This window comes from Oenanthe melanoleuca, chromosome 25 (genome assembly GCF_029582105.1).
Source record: "Oenanthe melanoleuca isolate GR-GAL-2019-014 chromosome 25, OMel1.0, whole genome shotgun sequence".
Classification (NCBI taxonomy): Eukaryota; Metazoa; Chordata; class Aves; order Passeriformes; family Muscicapidae; genus Oenanthe; species Oenanthe melanoleuca.
In genome coordinates, this window is record NC_079358.1 from 6706910 (window position 1) to 6723871 (window position 16962).

The window sequence follows — 16962 nt, forward strand, 5'->3', positions numbered from 1 at the left end:
GAGGGGTTTGGGGTCACAGTGGGTTTGGGGGTCAGTCCCAGAGGGGTCTGGGGTCCCCCCTGGCTCTGAGCCCCCCGCCCCATCCCCAGTACTACGAGGTGGAGTGGACGCTGTGGGACCGGTTCGAGGTGCAGGGGCTGCAGCCCGACGGGCAGGAGATGACCCTGCGCCAGTTCCTCGCCTACTTCAAGGTACTGGGAGCCACTGGGAGGGACTGGGAGCCACTGGGAGGGGGGCAGGGGACAACTGAGGGACCCCGACCAAGAGGGGAGTGCGAGGAAAAGGCGAAGGGTCAAGGTCCTGCAGTGGCCGATGTCCCCAAGCCCCACTGACCCTGCAGTGACCAATGTCCCCAAGCCCCACTGACCCCTGCAGTGGCCGATGTCCCCAAGCCCCACTGACCCCTGCAGTGACCAATGTCCCCAAGCCCCACTGACCCCTGCAGTGACCAATGTCCCCAAGCCCCACTGACCCCTGCACTGGCCGATGTCCCCAGGCCCTGCTGACCCCCATGGTGGCCGATGTCCCCAAGCCCCACTGACCCCTGCACTGGCCGATGTCCCCAGGCCCTGCTGACCCCCTGTCCCCCCTGTCCCTCCTGTCCCCTGCAGAAGGAGCACCGGCTGGAGATCACCATGCTGTCCCAGGGCGTGTCCATGCTCTACTCCTTCTTCATGCCGGCGGCGAAACTGCGCGAGCGCCACGACCAACCGTAGGGCTGGGGACAATGGGTACACTGGGGACAGTGGGGACATCAGGGACACTGGGGACACAGAGGACACTGGGGACAGTGGGGACATCAGGGACAGTGGGGACAGTGGGGACATCCAGGGATAGTGGGGGACAGTGGGGATAGTGGGGACACTGGGGACACGGGATAGTGGGGACACAGGGGACACTGGGGACACAGGGGATAGTGGGGACATCAGGGACAGTGGGGACACTGGGGACATCGGGGACATCAGGGACACTGGGGACACAGGGGATAGTGGGGACATCAGGGACACTGGGGACACCGGGGACACTGGGGGACACAGGGGATAGTGGGGATACTGGGGACATTGGGGACAGTGGGGACATCGGGGACACAGGGGACAGTGGGGACATCCAGGGATAGTGGGGGATAGTGGGGACACTGGGGACATCTGGGGACAATGGAGACACTGGGGGACACTGGAGACAGGGACACTGGGGACATTGGAGACACTGGGGATAGTGGGGACAGCAGGGACACTGGGAGAACACTGTCCTGTGGTGGGGGGACGTGTCCTGGGTGGGGACAGGGTGTGGCCGTGTCCCCTCCCTGTGTGAGCCCATCCCCTGTGGGTGTCCCCTCCTGTCCCTGTGCCACGTGTCCCTGCCGTGTCCCCACTGTCCCTGCAGGGTGACAGAAATCACAGCTCACATCCTGCCATGTGCCCATGTCCCTGCAGGGTGACAGACACTATCCCCCATGTCCCTCATGTCCCCTCAGGGTGACAGACCTGCTGTGTCCTCTGTCCCCACAGAGTGACAGACACTGTCCCCCATGTCCCCTCATGTCCCCTGTCCCCCCAGAGTGACAGACACTGTCCCCCACGTCCCCTCATGTCCCCTGTCCCCCCAGGATGACAGACGCTGTCCCTCATGTCCCCAGTGTCCCCCACACCCTCTCATGTCCCCGCTGTTGTCCCCTGTCCCCACGGAGTGAGACACTGTCCCCCATGTCGCCTCATGTCCCCACTGTCCCCTGACGCCCCTGTCCCCCTAGGGTGGCAGACACTGTCCCCTCATGTCCCTACTGTCCCCTGACACCCCTGTCTCCCTAGGATGACAGACTGTCCCCCATGTCCCTTGTCCCCCCCTCCCCTCATGTCCCCTGTTCCACCAGAATGACAGACACTGTCCCTCATGTTCCTGCTGTCCCACCCATCCCCTCATGTCCCTTGTCACCCCCTTCCCTCATGTCCCCTGTTCCACCAGGACAGACACTGTCCCTCATGTCCCTGCTGTCCCCCATCCCCTCATGTCCCCTGTCCCCCCAGGGTGACAGACACTGTCCCTCATGTCCCCTGTCCCCGCAGGATGACGGAGATCGTCATGCGGGTGTCCAAGAAGAAGCTGGGCCGCCACGTCAAGGCGCTGGTGTTCGAGCTCTGCTGCAACGACGACAGCGACGCCGACATCGAGGTGCCCTACGTGCGCTACACCTTCCGCTAGGGGGCGCCCGGCCCCGCCCCCCGCCCGGCCACGCCCCCGGCACAGGCCCCGCCCCCGGCACGCCCCGCCCCCTCCCCATAGTCGTTGTTGTGTCGGCCCCGCCCCCGGGATGGGGGTGGGGTTTGGGGGCGGGGCGAGGGCCCCGCCCAATAAACATAGACCTTGGCAAAAAGGGGCGTGTCTGAGTCACGTGGTGCTGGTGTGGAATGGCCCGGTGGTGGCACTGGCACGTGACAGGGGCGACAAATGACCCCGTGGTGGCACTGCCATGGCCAGCACCTGACAGGGGTGACAAATGACCCCGTGGTGACATCATCAGTGACAAATGACTCCGTGGTGGCACTGCCATGGCCAGCACCTGACAGGGCTGACAAATGACCCGGTGGTGGCACTGGCACAGCTGGCACCTGGCAGCAGTGACAAATTACCCCATGGTGGCACTGGCCATGGTGACACTGGCACAGCCAGCACATGACAGCGGTGACAAATGACCCTGCAGTGGCACCAGGTTGGCAGCAAGTTGGGGACACCACGGTGGCTTTATTGGCGGTGGTGACACGGAGGGACCCTCCTTGGTGACATCACGCAGGGCTCGGTGTCACCTGCCAAGTCCTCAGTGTCACCTGCAGGCCTTGGGGACCTGTGAAGGGTCAGCACAGCCCCGTGTCACCTGTGTCCCCTGGCTCACGGTGTCACCTGTGTCCCCGTGTGTCACCTGCAGACGTGTCCTCGCTGTTGATGTCACGCAGTCACTGAGGTGGCTGTGTCACCCTCGGTGTCCCCAGCTGTCCCCGTGGGGGTCTGGCTGTCCCTGCTGTCCCCGCTGTCCCCAGCCAGGTGACATTTCTGCCGCAGCAGTTGCCGGTACCGGGCGGCCGCAGCTTCCACGGTGGCCTGGAGCTCGGCCACCTCCACGGCCAGCGTCACCCCTGGGGACAGAGGGGACACCAGGGGGACAAGGAGGTCATGGGGGTCATGACCTTTATCCCTCCCTCCCCAGTTTTGGGCACTCCCCACATTTCCCCCATTCTAGGGACCCCTCAGGTTTGGGGATCCTGTTTTTGGGGATCCCCCAGTTCCTCCCAGTCCTCACCCTTCTGGAAGCTTCCCTGGGCCTGCCGCAGGCTGGGGGGCACCAGGACCCCAAACCAGCCCAGGGGGTCTGAGGGGGGCCGGGTGGGGGTCCCCCCTTTTTCTGGGGCTCCCCGGCGGTGCCGCAGCCCTGGGGGAGAGAGAAAAATCAGAGACCCCTCCCCAAAAAACAACTCAGCACCCCAAATTCCCCCCCAGCACCCATGGGTGACATCCCCAGAACCCCCAGTCTGTCCCCAGCACCCACTGGGGACATTTTGGGGACCCCCCCACACCCACAGCCCCCCTCTCACCATCACCCCCCCCCTGCTGGGGGTCGGGGTCCTCGGGGTCCCCCCCAGTTCCTGGAACCTCCTCAAAGTGGGGGCGTCCCTCGGGGTCCTGCCTGGGGGTGACACAGTGGGGACAGTGTCACCAGCACGCCCTGGTGTCCCTTTGCCACCACAGGGACATCCCATTGTCACCCCCCTGCACTCTTACACCTCATCAGTGTCACCTCTGTGTCACTTCCCCAAACTGGGGACACCCCAGTGTGTCCCCAATGTCCCTCCCTGTGTCACTGTCACCTCAAGTGTCCCCAGTGTCCCTCCCTGTGTCCCTGTCACCCCCCCCGTGTGTCCCCAATATCCCTCCCTGTGTCCCTGTCACCTTGAGTGTCCCCAGTGTCCCTCCGTGTCCCTGTCACCCCCCAGTGAGTGTCCCCAGTGTCCCTCCCTGTGTCCCTGTTACCCCCACTGAGTGTCCCCAATGTTCCTGTGTCCCTGTCACCCCCCACTGAGTGTCCCCAATATCCCTCCCTGTGTCCCTGTCACCCCCCTGAGTGTCCCCAATGTTCCTGTGTCCCTGTCACCCCCCAGTGAATGTCCCCAATGTTCCTCCCTGTGTCCCTGTCACCTTGAGTGTCCCCAGTGTCCCTCCCAATGTCCCACTGCCCCCCCCCCAGTGTCCCTGTCCCCCGATGTCCCCACCTGTGGCACACACGGACTCGGGGCACCATGGTGGCCCCGTACTGCAGGGACGAGACGCGGTGACAGCCCAGGGAGTAGCGGGTCTGAGCCAGGGACAGCCACCCCTGCGGGGACATTGGGGACATTTGGGACACAGTAACAGGGACAGCCACCCCTGTGGGGACATTGGGGACACAGTGACAGGGACAGCCACCCCTGTGGGGACATTGGGGACACAGCGGGGACATTTAGGGGGACAGAAGGACAGCCACCCCTGGGGACACAGGGACATGAGCTCAGGGACAGCCACCTGGGGGGACACAGGGGAACATAATTCACAGCCAGCCCTGAGGACATGGGGACGACGTGGCCCTGTGGCATGTCCCTTTCTGTCCCCCCATATGTCCCAGGACAGGTGGGGTGTCCCCAGCCGTGTCCCCACAGCAGGGGACTGTCCCCAGGTGTGTCCCCAGGGGGTTGGCACACACCTGTAGTGGGTGGCACATGCCAGGTGTGTCCCTGTGGCAGGTGGCACCTCCTCACACGTGTCCCCACGAGGATTGGGGTGTCCCCAGTGTGTCCCCAGTGTGTCCCCTCACCTGCCGCAGGTGCTGCTCCAGCTGCTCCCGCCGCTGCTGCAGCAGCTCCAGCGCCTCCATCACCTCCAGCGCGGCCGCGTCCAGCGACAGCGACAGCGACCCTGAGGGGGGAGACACAGCTCAGGACCCCACGGGCACCCCCAGACCCACCAAAACCATCCCACACCCCGGGACCGGCCTGGCGTCCGCACGGTGTCACCCGTGTCCCCGCAGACCCCCCCTAGACACCCGCAGGACCCCCGAAAATCCTCCAAAACCCCCCGGAGCCCCCGGCCCTCCCTCACCGTCCATCGCGGCCCTCAGCGCGGCCTCAGGCCCGGCCCCGCCTCGTCCAATCGCAGCCCGCCCCGGCTCCTCTCAGCCAATCAGCGCGCGCGAAACCCCGAGGGGCGGGGCTTGCGTGAGGGCCGGCAGCGCGGCGGGGTGACGCCGAGCTTGCCGCCATCTTGAGTGAGGGCGCAGAGTTCCCGCCCATCTCGGGCAGCACCGAGCGCTCTCATTGGTCCTACAGCTCTCGGCCAATGGGAGGCGGCGGTGCTGGGAGGTGCCGGCGTGTGAGGAGCGGCGCGGAGCGACCATGGTGAGGGGGGACGGGGAGTTTTGGGGTCCCCCTCGTGTCTCCCACCCCTCCATGGCGCCTCCCCCAACATCACCCTCATGTCCATCCTCTCATCCCTCCGTGTCCCCCACAGCGGGCCCTACCCCGCTCTCCATATCCCCACATCCCCCCTCACGCTGTCTTTACCCGCTGTCCCTCAATGTCGCCGCTGTGCCCTCACCCCTCGATGCCACCTCCAATCCTCCCTCAGCCGTGTCCCCCATCCCCTCATCGCTCCGTGTCCCTCACATCCCCCCCCGGTGCCACCCCTGGTGTCACCCCTGTGTCACCCCCTGTGTCACCCCCGGTGCCACCCCCGTTGTCACCTCTCTCTGTCGCCGTGTCGCAGCTGCGGCGCCAGGCCCGGGAGCGCCGGGAATATCTGCAGCGCCGGGCGAGGGAGCAGCAGCAGCAGCGGCAGCGGGAGCGCAGGGAGAGCCTGCGGCGGGCGCTCGACGGTACCGGGACACGGGGAGGGGGCGAGAGAGGGGCTGGGAGGGGAAAAAATGCGGCGAGAGGGGTGAAGAGAGGCAGGGAGGAATTTTGGGGGGTTTGGGAGGAGTTAAGGGATGTTAGGAGAGATTCCAGGAGTGTTCAAAGGGAGCTGGAGGCAGCAGAGATTTGGAGGAGTTAAGGGTGGAGAGAGGAGAGTTTAAGGGGGTTTGAGAATATTTGGGGTTATTAAAGAGGGGATTTGGGGTTGTTAAAGAGGGAGTTTGAGGATATTTGGGGTTGTTAAAGGGAGCTTGGGTGGAGAGAGAAGAGTTTTAGGGGATTTGGGATATTTGGGATTGATAAAGAGGGGGTTTGGGGATATTTGGGGTTGTTAAATAGGGGATTTGAAGATATTTGGGATTGTTGAAGGGGGTTAAGAGGGGAGAGTGGGGGTGCTGCAGGGCCAGGGGTTTATTTGGGGCTGGGGTGTTTGAAATGGGGAAGGTTTGGGGCTGGGATATTTGAAATGGGGAGGGTTTGGGGCTGGGATATTTGAAATGGGGAGGGTTTGGGGCTGGGGTATTTGAAATGGGGAGGGTTTGGGGGCTGAGGTATTTGAAATGGGGAGGGTTTGGGGGCTGAGGTATTTGAAATGGGGAGGGTTTGGGGGCTGGGGTGTTTGAAATGGGGAGGGTTTGGGGCTGGGATATTTGAAATGGGGAGGGTTTGGGGCTGGGATATTTGAAATGGGGAGGGTTTGGGGGCTGGGGTGTTTGAAATGGGGAGGGTTTGGGGCTCGGATATTTGAAATGGGGAGGGTTTGGGGGCTGGGGTGTTTGAAATGGGGAGGGTTTGGGGCTGGTTTGTTTGACATGGTGAGGGTTTGGGGCTGGGGTGTTTGAAATGGGGAGGGTTTGGGGCTGGGTTATTTGAAATGGGGAGGGTTTGGGGCTGGGATGTTTGAAATGGGGAGGGTTTGGGGCTGGGGTATTTGAAATGGGGAGGGTTTTGGGGCTGGGGTATTTGAAATGGGGAGGGTTTGGGGCTGGGATATTTGAAATGGGGAGGGTTTGGGGGCTGGGGTGTTTGAAATGGGGAGGGTTTGGGGCTGGTTTGTTTGACATGGTGAGGGTTTGGGGCTGGGATATTTGAAATGGGGAGGGTTTGGGGCTGGGTTATTTGAAATGGGGAGGGTTTGGGGCTGGGATGTTTGAAATGGTGAGGGTTTGGGGCTGGGATGTTTGAAATGGGGAGGGTTTGGGGCTCGGATATTTGAAATGGGGAGGGTTTGGGGCTGGTTTGTTTGACATGGTGAGGGTTTGGGGCTGGGGTATTTGAGATGGGGAGGGTTTGGGGCTGGGATGTTTGAAATGGGGAGGGTTTGGGGCTGGGATGTTTGAAATGGGGAGGGTTTGGGGGCTGGGGTGTTTGAAATGGGGAGGGTTTGGGGCTGGGGTATTTGAAATGGGGAGGGTTTGGGGCTGGGATATTTGAAATGGGGAGGGTTTTGGGGCTGGGGTATTTGAAATGGGGAGGGTTTTGGGGTCCCTGTGTGAGCCCCCCCGTTCCTCTGCCCCCCAGAGAATCGGCTGCTGCCCACGGAGCTGCGGCGCGAGGCTCTGGCCCTGCAGAAGGAGCTCGAGTTCGACTTCGAGGCACCAGGGGGTGAGTGGGACCCCCAAACTTGGGGGGAAGGGTGGGGAGAGGGAACCCCGAATTTGGGGAGATTGGAACTTCCAAACACAAGGGTGGGGGATGGGTAAGAGCCTGGGAGTGTGAGCTCGACCCCAAAATGAGGAGGGGGGAATCTTGGAGGCAGCCCAAAAAAAAACTAAAAAAAAATAGATTGTCCCTAGAATCAAATTTGCCATTTTTCCCCAAATTATGTGTGTGTTTTTCAATTCCCCAGATAAGATTCAGTTCACCCCAAAATGAGTGAGGGGCTGCACCCCCAATCTGGGCTTCATTCCTCCAACAATGAGCCACAAATCCCCCAAAATGGCAATTAAATCTGAATTCCCCCAAAACCACATCACTGAATTGACCCCAACTGCCCGTGGGGTGGGTGTGGCTGCAGTGGGCAGGGCTGGGAGTGCAGGGGGTGTGGCCTGACAAAGCCCCGCCCCCAGGGGCAGGTGACAGCCAGGATGACGAGTACAGGTGGGCGGGGCTGGAGCCCCCCAAGGTGATGGTGACGACGTCACGTGACCCCAGCTCCCGCCTGCGGCTCTTTGCCAAGGTGGGCGTGGCCAGGTTTGGGTGGGGCTCTGGCGTGGGCGTGGCCAGATTTGGGTGGGGCTCTGTGGCGGGTGTGGCCTGAGCTGGGTGTAGCTTTGGGATGGGTGTGGCTGGTTTTGGGTGTGGCCTGAGCTGGGTGTAGCTTTGGGATGGGTGTGGCTGGTTTTGGGTGTGGCCTGAGCTGGGTGTGGCTCTGGGATGGGTGTGGCTCTGGAGTGGGTGTGACCATGTTTGGGTGTGGTCTGAGCTGGGTGTGGCTCTGGGACATGGCTATTTTTGGGTGTGTCAAAATTTGGGCATGGCCTGGAGTGGGTGTGGGCACTTTTAGGCGTGACCCGATCTGGGTGTGGCTCTGGTGTGGGTGTGGCCAGTTTGGGTGTGGTTTGGGCTGGGTCTGGCTCTGGGTGTGGCTCTGTCTGGGTGTGGCCCTGACCCAGCTTGAGCACCTTGACCTCACCCCATGGGGGCGTGGCTTCAACAAAGGGTGGGACTTTGATGGGTGTGGTTGGCCAATGGGAGGGGCTTGTTTGGGGGGTGCAACCCATAGGAGTGGGAGGAGTCTTTATGGGCGTGGCTCCAGCAATTACCTAATTTGGTTAAATGGGCGTGGCCAGGCATGGGCGTGTCCCTATCACCCTCTCAGCATGCCACAGACTTGGGGACACAAGGGGGTGATTTGTGGTGACACAAACAGGGCGTGGCCCCCCCTGACCCCGCCCACACCCCCCCGGGCAGGAGCTGTGCCTGCTGCTGCCGGGGGCTCGCCGGATGAACCGCGGCCGCGCCGAGCTGGGCGCTCTGGTGGCGGCGTGCCGCGCCGCCGGCGTCACCGACCTGCTGCTGCTGCACGAGACCCGCGGCCGCCCCGGTCGGTGCTCCCCCGTTTTGGGGAGGGAGGGGTTAATCCTAAGGGGGTGTGGCCTTTTTTTGAGGGGTGTGTCCTGATGGAGCCCCTCCCCTCCTATAGATGGGCTGATTGTGTCCCACCTGCCCCACGGCCCCACTGCCCATTTCACGCTGAGCGGGGCCGTGCTGCGCCAGGAGGTCGGGGGGCTCGGGGGGGCCCCGCTGGCCGCCCCCCACCTGCTGCTGCTGCGACTGGATTCCACTCTTGGGAAAAGGGTAACGGCCAGGGGGGACAGGGAGGAGAAATTGGGGGATGTGAGGGGACATTTGGGGACAGGGAGGGCTAATTGGGGGATGTGAGGGGATATTTGGGGACAGGGAGGACAAATTGGGGGATGTGAGAGGATGTTTGGGGACAAGGAGGGCAAATTGAGGGGGGATGAAAGGGGACATTTGGGGACAGGGAGGGCTAATTGGGGGATGTGAGGGGATATTTGGGGACAGGGAGGACAAATTGGGGGATGTGAGAGGATGTTTGGGGACAAGGAGGGCAAATTGAGGGGGGATGAAAGGGGACATTTGGGGACAGGGAGGGCTAATTGGGGGATGTGAGGGAAATTTGGGGACAGGGAGGACAAATTGGGGGATGTGAGAGGATGTTTGGGGACAAAGAGGGCAAAGGGGGGGAATGTGATGGGACAGTTGGGGACAGGGAGGACAAATTGGGGGATGTGAGAGGATGTTTGGGGACAAAGAGGGCAAAGGGAGGGATATGAGGGGACACTGTGGAGGAAATGGGGACACTGGGGAGGAACACAGGAGGTGCCAGGGTTGGGGTGACCCCTTTGCTGTCCCCCCCCCTTTAGGTGGGGACCATCCTGAAGCACCTGTTCCCCGTTCCCCGCCCCGACAGCCGCCGCGTGGTGACCTTCGCCAACGAGGATGACGTCATTTTAGTGAGGTGGGTGACACGTGGGGACACAGTGACACGGACACACCCCCCCCATGTGCCCCTCTGACCCCCCCTCCTCACAGGAACCACGTGTACCGGCGCCGGGGGCGGACGGTGGAGCTGGAGGAGGTTGGACCCCGTTTCCAGCTGAGGCGTGAGTGTCCCCTGCTGTCCCCAACAGCCCTAAAAGTGTCCCCAAACATCCCAAAAACCCCTCTGTGTGTCCCCCCCCAGCCTACCTGATCCGCCTGGGGACGCTGGAGCAGGGGGACGCTGCTGATGTGGAGTGGCGCTGGCACCCCTACACAGCCACGGCCCCCAAGCGCCGCCTGCTCAGCGCCACCTGAGCCCCCCAGGACCCCCCCCAAACACCTGGAGACCCCCCAGGTGGGACCCACCTGCAGACCTGAGACCCTCCTGGCAGCTGAGCCCGCTCTGGACTCCCCCAGTGTCTCCCAGAATCAGTTTTTATTTGTTATAATAAATTGGTTTTTTCTATATTGGGCTGTGTAAGGATTGGTCGGGTTCTGCTGTGGCCCCTCCTCTGTTGGGGGAGCTCAGGGATCTGGACCCCCCTCACACCTGGGACCACTCGGCCGGGGGGTCCCGCGGGCCCTTGGGCTTCCCAATGCGGAAGTTAAACCCTGGTGGGGGAGCAGGGGGTCAGTGAGGAGGGGGGCTGGACCCCCCTGAACCCCCCAAATCCCACCCAGACAGCGAGAACCCCCCATTCTCACCAAGGCAGGGGCTGCTGCCGGGGTCTGTGGGAGGGGTCACAACCTCATAGGCGCCATCCGTGGGTCTGGGGGAGCCTGGGGAGGGGGAGAGCAGGGTCAGAATTATCCTGGGGGGGTCTTTGAGCCCCTTAAACCTCCCCAAACCCCCCCACTCACCTGCGGGGCTGGGGGAGGGGCGGCGCACGGGGCTGCCCGGCAGCGAGCACGTGCCCGAGGGGGCGGAGTCTCTCACAAAGGGGGCGTGGTCTCTATCCAAGGGGGAGGGGCCTCTCCCCGCGGCCCCGCCCCCCCTGCGAGGTTTGTTGACCACGGCGTAGGTGACATCCATGGCGGGGGGCGCGGGGGGCTCGGCCGGCACCGAAACGCTCCTGGAGAGGGGAGGGGGCGACAAGGGAGGGAGGGGACACCTGTCCGGATCACCTGTCCGGCTCACCTGTCCCCTCTGGCCAGCACTCACCTGAGCAAGGTGGGGCGCAGAGCCCGACGAGCCACAGCGTCCTGGTACAGGGGGGGCTGGGGAGGCAAAGGGTCACCCCAAAATGGGGGCTACGGCAGCTCCCGCGTCCCCCCAAACCTCTCGGGGTCCCCCCCGTAGCAGCCGGGCCCCTTCTTTCACTTCCCCTTTCCGGGGCCAGGAAGTGCCGCGGCCGCTTTCGTGCCCCCACCCCGCCCCGGATGCCCGCGGCCCCCCGATCCCCGGGTGCTCCCCCCGATCCCCGGGTGCTGCTCTCACCTGGGCCCCGCGGGCCAGGCTGAGGTGCCCGGGGGGCGGTGCAGGTGCCATCGGGGTCCCTGGGGGGGTCTCAGGTGTGTGGGGCGCACGAGGGGATCCCGGGGGGTTTTTTCAGTGGCCAGGCCCCACCCCTGGGCTGGAGCCCGGCCCCTGGGCTGGAGGTGGGGACGTAAAGATCCCATGGGAAAGCGCTGGGGGATTTGTGGGGGCTCCTCCTCCCTGGAGGGGCTGTTTAGGGGCTCTGTGGGGTTTTTTGGGGTTCTTATTGCCTCTGCAGCATGTCCGGAAGGGTTTAGAGACCCCACAGAGCCTCTGAGAAAACCCGCCAAAGCCGTATAGAGATTTTGGGTGTCCTTACCGACCCTACAGTCCCTGCGTGGGTCCCCTAAAGCACTTCGGGGGTGCCTATAGAACTTTTGGGGTGCCCTAAAGCACCCCTGGTTCCTGTGGCTCCTAGGGCTCATCTGGGAGGCCCTGAAGGCGCAGTGGGGCCGTGGAGTGGGGGGGTCACACAGCCCCTGCAAGGCCTCTAAGAGACAATTTGGGGTCCTGCGGGGGCGGGGCTCGGCTCCTATAGCCCCTATAGGGGTCACGAGGCTGCGCTCCGCCCCCGCCCCCGCGTGACGTCACAGGGAGCACGAGGGAAGGGGGGTGGAGCAGGAGAACCCGCCAAAAGAGGCCTGGCTCCTCGGGCCCCGCCCCCCGCGCGCTGATTGGTCGGTTTTCAGAGACCCCGCCCCCTTCCTCCGCGCCGCGCGGTGATTGGTGAAAGCGGCGGCGCGGTGACGTCACGGGCGCGCGGCGCGGCGGCCCCGGAAGCGGCGGTGGCGGCGGGAGCGGGAGCGCGGCCGGTGAGCGCGCGCGGGGCGGGCACGGCTGGGGGCGGGGCCGGTGGGGAGGGGGCGGGCGGGGGGGGGGCGATCGAGTGGGGGGCGGGGCTTTGTGAGAGGGCGGGGCTGCCCCAGGGGGTCGGGGAGGGTTAAAGCTGTGGGGGGCGGGGCTTAGCGCAGGTGTGGGCGTGGTTTCGCTGTAGGGGCGTGGTCATAGAGGCACGTGTGGGGTGTTACGGGGTGGGCTTCTATGGGGGCGTGGCTTTGTGTCAGTGGGCGTGGCCTTAGGGTAGACCACCAGGGCTGGGGTTTACTGGGTGGGGCTGGGGGTGTGGCAACAAGGTGTGAGTTGGGGGTGTGGCTTGTGACCCCACCCCTCGTCGCCCCACAGGTGCCGTGGCCAAGGCAGCGCCCAGGACCCCTGACCCCGCCCTTGGTGAGGGCAGGGTGGGGCAGGGCGGGGCTGCTCAGGTGTGCAGGCACCGCCCCGGCGCCCCCTGCTGGTCACCGGTGCGGCAGAGATGGACCCAGCGAGGACAGTGGACACGGTGTCCCTGAGCTGTCACCACAGTGGGGAGGGTGAGGAGGAAGATGTGACAGCAGTGGCAGCCATGACATCATCCGTGTGTCACCCTGCTGGGAATGAGGAGGAGGAGGACAAGGTGACAGCAGTGGTGACGGACACAGAGTCCCTGAAGTGGTGCCCCAGTGAGGAGGAGGAGGAGGAGGAGGATGTGGACACAGTGGTGGCCATGCCATCCCAAGGTGGGCCGTGTGGCAGGGATGAGGAGGTGGTGGCAGCAGTGACAGCAGAAGAAGCCAGAACATCCTCAGGTGCTCATGCTTATGAGGAGGAGGAGGTGACCACAGCGGTGACAACAGCAGTGACATCCCCAGGCACTGAGCACAGCGAGGAGGAGATGACCATGGCAGCAACATCCCCAGCACATCCTTCTGTAGGGGATGAAGAGGAGGTGACAGCATCGGTGACATCCCCAGAGTGTCAACCTGAGGGGAAAGAGGAGGTGACAGCAACAGTGACATCTGCAGAGTGTCACCCTGAGGGGAAAAAGGAGGAGGTGACAGCACCAGTGACATCCACAGAGTGCCACCCTGAGGAGAAAGAGCAGGAGGTGACAGCAGCAGTGACATCCCCACCATGTCACCCTGAGGAGGAAGAGGAGGAGGTGACGCCAGCAGTGACGTCCCCACCATGTCACCCCGAGGAGGAAGAGGAGGTGACAGCAACAGTGACATCTGCAGAGTGTCACCCTGAGGGGAAAAAGGAGGAGGTGACAGCAGCAGTGACATCCTCGGTGTGTCACCCTGAGGAGGAAGAGGAGGTGACGCCAGCAGTGACGTCCCCACCATGTCACCCTGAGGAGGAAGAGGAGGTGACAGCAGCAGTGACATCTCCCAAGTGTCACCCTGAGGAGGAAGAGGAGGTGACAGCAGCAGTGACATCCCCACCGTGTCACCCTGAGGAGGAAGAGGAGGAGGTGACGGCGGCGGGTGACGGCGGCGGCGGCCACGTCGGGCCCAGGCGGGCGGCGCGGCGCCGACGAGGACGTGGCGGCCGCGGGCTGGCGAGCGCGGCGCAAACACGTGTTCGTGCTCAGCGAGGCCGGGAAGCCGATCTACTCCCGGCACGGCAACGAGGAGGCGCTGGCGGCCACCATGGGTGTCATGATGGCCCTGGTGTCCTTCATCCAGAGCGGCGGCAATGCCATCCGTGCCATCTGCTCCGGTACGGGACCCCCAAATTCACAGATTTAACCACAAACCTGCCCAGCCCCGCCCTCAGGTAGCCCTGAAACAGCCCCCACAGGTCCAGCCAGAACAGCCTCCTCCAAACACAGCATCCCACCCCCAAAACCCTCTCCCAGCTACAGCTGAATCTATCAAATCACCCCACCAAAACTCTCTTCACCCCCAAACCCTTTCCTGGGTGCTACCACCTCCCCAAAAAACCTTCCTTGCTGCAGCCACTCTCCAAAAACAACCGCACACCCCACACCGAGTCCCTCCGTGTGCCCCCCACCCCGTGTGACCGCCGCGTCCCCTCTGTCGCCCGCAGAGGACCGCACGCTGGTGTTCGAGCAGCGCGGCCCGCTGCTGCTGGTGTCGGTGTCCCGCACTCGGCAGTCGGCGGCGCAGCTGCGGCGGGAGCTCGCCTTCGTCCACGAGCAGATCCTGTCCCTGCTGACCCGCGGCGGCATCGCCCGAGTCTTCGCTCGCCGCCGCGGCTTCGACCTCCGCCGGCTGCTGGCGGGCGCCGAGGCCGTGCTGGACCGGCTGCTCTGCGGGGCCGCCGCCGACGGGCGGCTGCTGCTGGGAGCCGCTCGCTGCCTGCCCTTGCCCGGGGGGCTCCGCCGCGCCGTGTCCGGGGCTCTTCGCCGTGCAGCCGCCGCCGCTCGCCCCGCGCCCGCCCTGGCCGTGCTGGCGGCCCGGGGCCGGCTGGTGACGGCGGCCAGGCAGCGAGCGCTGGCCGAGGGCGGGCGGCTGTGCGCCAGCGACCTGCACTTGCTGCTCAACCTGCTGGGCGGCGGGGCGGGCGCGGGGGCGGGCGAGGTGTGGACCCCCGTGTGTTTGCCGCGTTTCAACCCCGACGGGTATTTCTATGCGTACGCGGCGAGGTTGGGCGAGGAGGAGGAGGAGGAGGAGGAAGGCGGCGTGACGCTGATCCTGCTGTCCACGGAGCGGGAGGGGTTCTACGCGGCGGCTGCGTGCCGGCGGCAGCTGGAGGACACGCTGCGGGCTCAGGGATGGCTGGCCGAGCTGGCCGCGGCAGTGCGAGGGGGAGCGGGGTACGGCCCGTCCCGCCCCGGAGCACCCGAGCTTCGGCATTTCCTCTACAAACCCTTGGAGGGACCGGAGGAGATGCAGCAGCTGCCGCAGTTCACCAGGTGGGCGGGGATACCCCAGAATTTGGGGGGTGGGGGGGTGTTGGCGGTGTTTACCTGACTGCTGTGTCCCGCAGCCCCGAGCTGGAGGAGCCCTACACCAGCGAGGAGGAGCAGCACCGGCTCTTCGACCTGTACCACTACCTGCACAGCCGGGTGCACAGCCCGCACCGGCCCCTGCGCCTGCTCTACCACGTAGCCGAGAAGGAAACGCTCCTGGCCTGGGTGAGCCGTGGGGAAGGAGCAGGCAGCAGGGCCTGGAGTCAGCAGAGGGTGTTTGTGCTGTCCTGAGAGGGTGCTGGAGTTGGGGGGGTCACTGGTTGGTGGTGCTGTTAGTAAATCCCACAATTAATGGGATGGAGTGTTGTCAGTAGATCCCACAATTAATGAGATGCTCACTGTCAGGGCTGTCAGTAAATCCCACAATTAACAGGATGTTCACTGGTGCTGGTCAGTAAATCCCAGAATTAACAGGATGCAGTGTTGTCAGTAGATCCCACAATTAATGGGATGCTCAGTGTCAGTGCCATCAGTAAATCCCACAATTAATGGGATGCAATGTCATCAGTAGATCCCATAATTTACAGGATGCTCACTGGCAGTACTGTCAGTAGATCCCACAATTAATGAGATGCTAAGTGTCAGTGCCATCAGTAAATCCCCCAATTAATGGGATCTGGTGTCGTCAGTATATCCCACCACTTACAGTATGCTCACTGGCAATACTGTCAGTAGATCCAACAATTAATGAGAGGCTCAGTGTCAGTGCTGTCAATAAATCCCACAATTAATGGGATGGGGTGTCATCAGTAGATCCCACAATTAACGGGATGCTTGGTGTCAGTGCCATCAGTAAATCCCACAATTAATGGGATGCAATGCCATCAGTAGATCCCACAGTTACCAGGATGCTCACTGGCAGTACTGTCAGTAGATCCCACAATTAACGGGATGCAATGTCATCAGTAGATCCCACAGTTACCAGGATGCTCACTGGCAGTACTGTCAGTAGATCCCACAATTAATGAGATGCTCAGTGTTGGTGCCGTCAGTAAATCCCACAATTAATGGGATGCAATGTCATCAGTAGATCCCACAGTTACCAGGATGCTCACTGGCGGTGCCATCAGTAAATCCCACAAGTGTGGGATTTAGATTTGTAAATCTAACAGGTGTGGGTTCCCACAGGTGACCAGCAAGTTCGAGCTGTACAGCTGCTTCAGCCCGCTGGTGACGAAGGCGGGCGCCATCGCCGTGCTGACCAAGCTGCTGCGCTGGCTCAAGAAGGAGGAGGACTGGCTGTTCATCCGCTACCCGGCGCCGTTCTGTGCCGCGCCCGCGCGCCCCGAGGCGCCCGAGCCCCAGGGCTGACAATAAACACTGAGAGCCTGGGAGAGTTCTGAGTCCGGGGGACTGGGGGACGAGGGGACACGGCCTGAGGGGTGAGGGGATGGGGGATGAGGGGACATGGCCTGAGGGGTGAGGGGACACGGCCTGAGGGGTGAGGGGATGGGGGATGAGGGGACATGGCCTGAGGGGTGAGGGGACATGGCCTGAGGGGTGAGGGGACATGGCCTGAGGGGTGAGGGGACATGGCCTGAAGGGTGAGGGGACATGGCCTGAGGGGATGAGGGGACACAGCCTGAGGGGTGAGGGGACGAGGGGACATGGCCTGAGGGGTGAGGGGACACGGCCTGAGGGGTGAGGGGATGGGGGATGAGGGGACATGGCCTGAGGGGATGAGGGGACACGGCCTGAGGGGTGAGGGGATGGGGGATGAGGGGACATGGCCTGAAGGGTGAGGGGACATGGCCTGAGGGGATGAGGGGACACGGCCTGAGGGGTGAGGGGAC

At 63.4% G+C, this 16962-nt stretch overlaps 5 protein-coding genes across 5 annotated transcripts in view; 3 read left to right on the forward strand and 2 right to left on the reverse strand.

Moving 5' to 3' along the window:
* The window catches only part of UBA1 (ubiquitin like modifier activating enzyme 1), a 44137-nt gene extending 41753 nt beyond the window's left edge, over positions 1–2384 (forward strand). The window contains exons 25-27 of the mRNA XM_056510427.1: positions 90–191; positions 612–712; positions 2064–2384. Coding sequence (XP_056366402.1) covers positions 90–191; positions 612–712; positions 2064–2199 — 339 coding nt within the window. The 3' untranslated portion in view covers positions 2200–2384. The remainder of the gene's footprint in view (positions 1–89; positions 192–611; positions 713–2063) is intronic.
* A 324-nt stretch (positions 2385–2708) lies between these two features.
* CCDC115 (coiled-coil domain containing 115) lies at positions 2709–5220 on the reverse strand. The gene is made up of 6 exons (XM_056510353.1): positions 5122–5220; positions 4838–4938; positions 4260–4363; positions 3585–3676; positions 3293–3421; positions 2709–3128 (listed from the first exon to the last, which is right to left on the reverse strand). Exons 1-6 carry the CDS (start codon positions 5126–5128, stop codon positions 2941–2943), a joined length of 621 nt encoding a protein of 206 aa, XP_056366328.1. The 5' UTR covers positions 5129–5220; the 3' UTR covers positions 2709–2940.
* Positions 5221–5363: 143 nt separating this feature from the next.
* On the forward strand, positions 5364–10406 carry IMP4 (IMP U3 small nucleolar ribonucleoprotein 4). Its single transcript, XM_056510303.1, has 9 exons — positions 5364–5417; positions 5785–5893; positions 7452–7535; positions 8000–8109; positions 8844–8976; positions 9076–9230; positions 9821–9915; positions 9990–10060; positions 10141–10406. Exons 1-9 carry the CDS (start codon positions 5415–5417, stop codon positions 10251–10253), a joined length of 873 nt encoding a protein of 290 aa, XP_056366278.1. The 5' UTR covers positions 5364–5414; the 3' UTR covers positions 10254–10406.
* Positions 10407–10421: 15 nt separating this feature from the next.
* Positions 10422–11528, reverse strand: PTPN18 (protein tyrosine phosphatase non-receptor type 18). Its single transcript, XM_056510384.1, has 5 exons — positions 11377–11528; positions 11101–11156; positions 10800–11011; positions 10644–10718; positions 10422–10550 (listed from the first exon to the last, which is right to left on the reverse strand). The coding sequence occupies exons 1-5, from the start codon at positions 11425–11427 to the stop codon at positions 10483–10485; spliced, it is 462 nt and encodes a 153-aa protein (XP_056366359.1). The 5' UTR covers positions 11428–11528; the 3' UTR covers positions 10422–10482.
* Positions 11529–12057: 529 nt separating this feature from the next.
* Positions 12058–16505, forward strand: LOC130262714 (vacuolar fusion protein MON1 homolog B-like). Its single transcript, XM_056510107.1, is given in 6 exon segments — positions 12058–12227; positions 12598–13717; positions 13719–13953; positions 14284–15112; positions 15187–15334; positions 16298–16505. Coding segments are annotated over 5 exon segments (2385 nt in total). The 5' UTR covers positions 12058–12227; positions 12598–12727; the 3' UTR covers positions 16481–16505.
* Positions 16506–16962: the final 457 nt, after the last annotated feature.

What these genes read in the sequence shown, in the direction of transcription:
- CCDC115 (XM_056510353.1), bottom strand. An exon ending in TGGAGCAGCACCTGCGGCAG is followed by an intron (nt 4,364 to 4,837) that starts GTGAGGGGACAC and finishes ATGTCCCCGCAG; the next exon opens with GGGTGGCTGTCCCTGGCTCA. An exon ending in CGAGTCCGTGTGTGCCACAG is followed by an intron (nt 3,677 to 4,259) that starts GTGGGGACATCG and finishes TGTCACCCCCAG; the next exon opens with GCAGGACCCCGAGGGACGCC.
- IMP4 (XM_056510303.1), top strand. An exon ending in CGACTTCGAGGCACCAGGGG is followed by an intron (nt 7,536 to 7,999) that starts GTGAGTGGGACC and finishes CCCCGCCCCCAG; the next exon opens with GGGCAGGTGACAGCCAGGAT. An exon ending in CGAGACCCGCGGCCGCCCCG is followed by an intron (nt 8,977 to 9,075) that starts GTCGGTGCTCCC and finishes CCCCTCCTATAG; the next exon opens with ATGGGCTGATTGTGTCCCAC.
- PTPN18 (XM_056510384.1), bottom strand. Translation starts at nt 11,427, where the DNA reads ATGGCACCTGCACCGCCCCCCGGGCACCTCAGCCTGGCCCGCGGGGCC. An exon ending in CCCCTCCCCCAGCCCCGCAG is followed by an intron (nt 10,719 to 10,799) that starts GTGAGTGGGGGG and finishes CCCCCTCCCCAG; the next exon opens with GCTCCCCCAGACCCACGGAT. An exon ending in CGGCAGCAGCCCCTGCCTTG is followed by an intron (nt 10,551 to 10,643) that starts GTGAGAATGGGG and finishes CTCCCCCACCAG; the next exon opens with GGTTTAACTTCCGCATTGGG.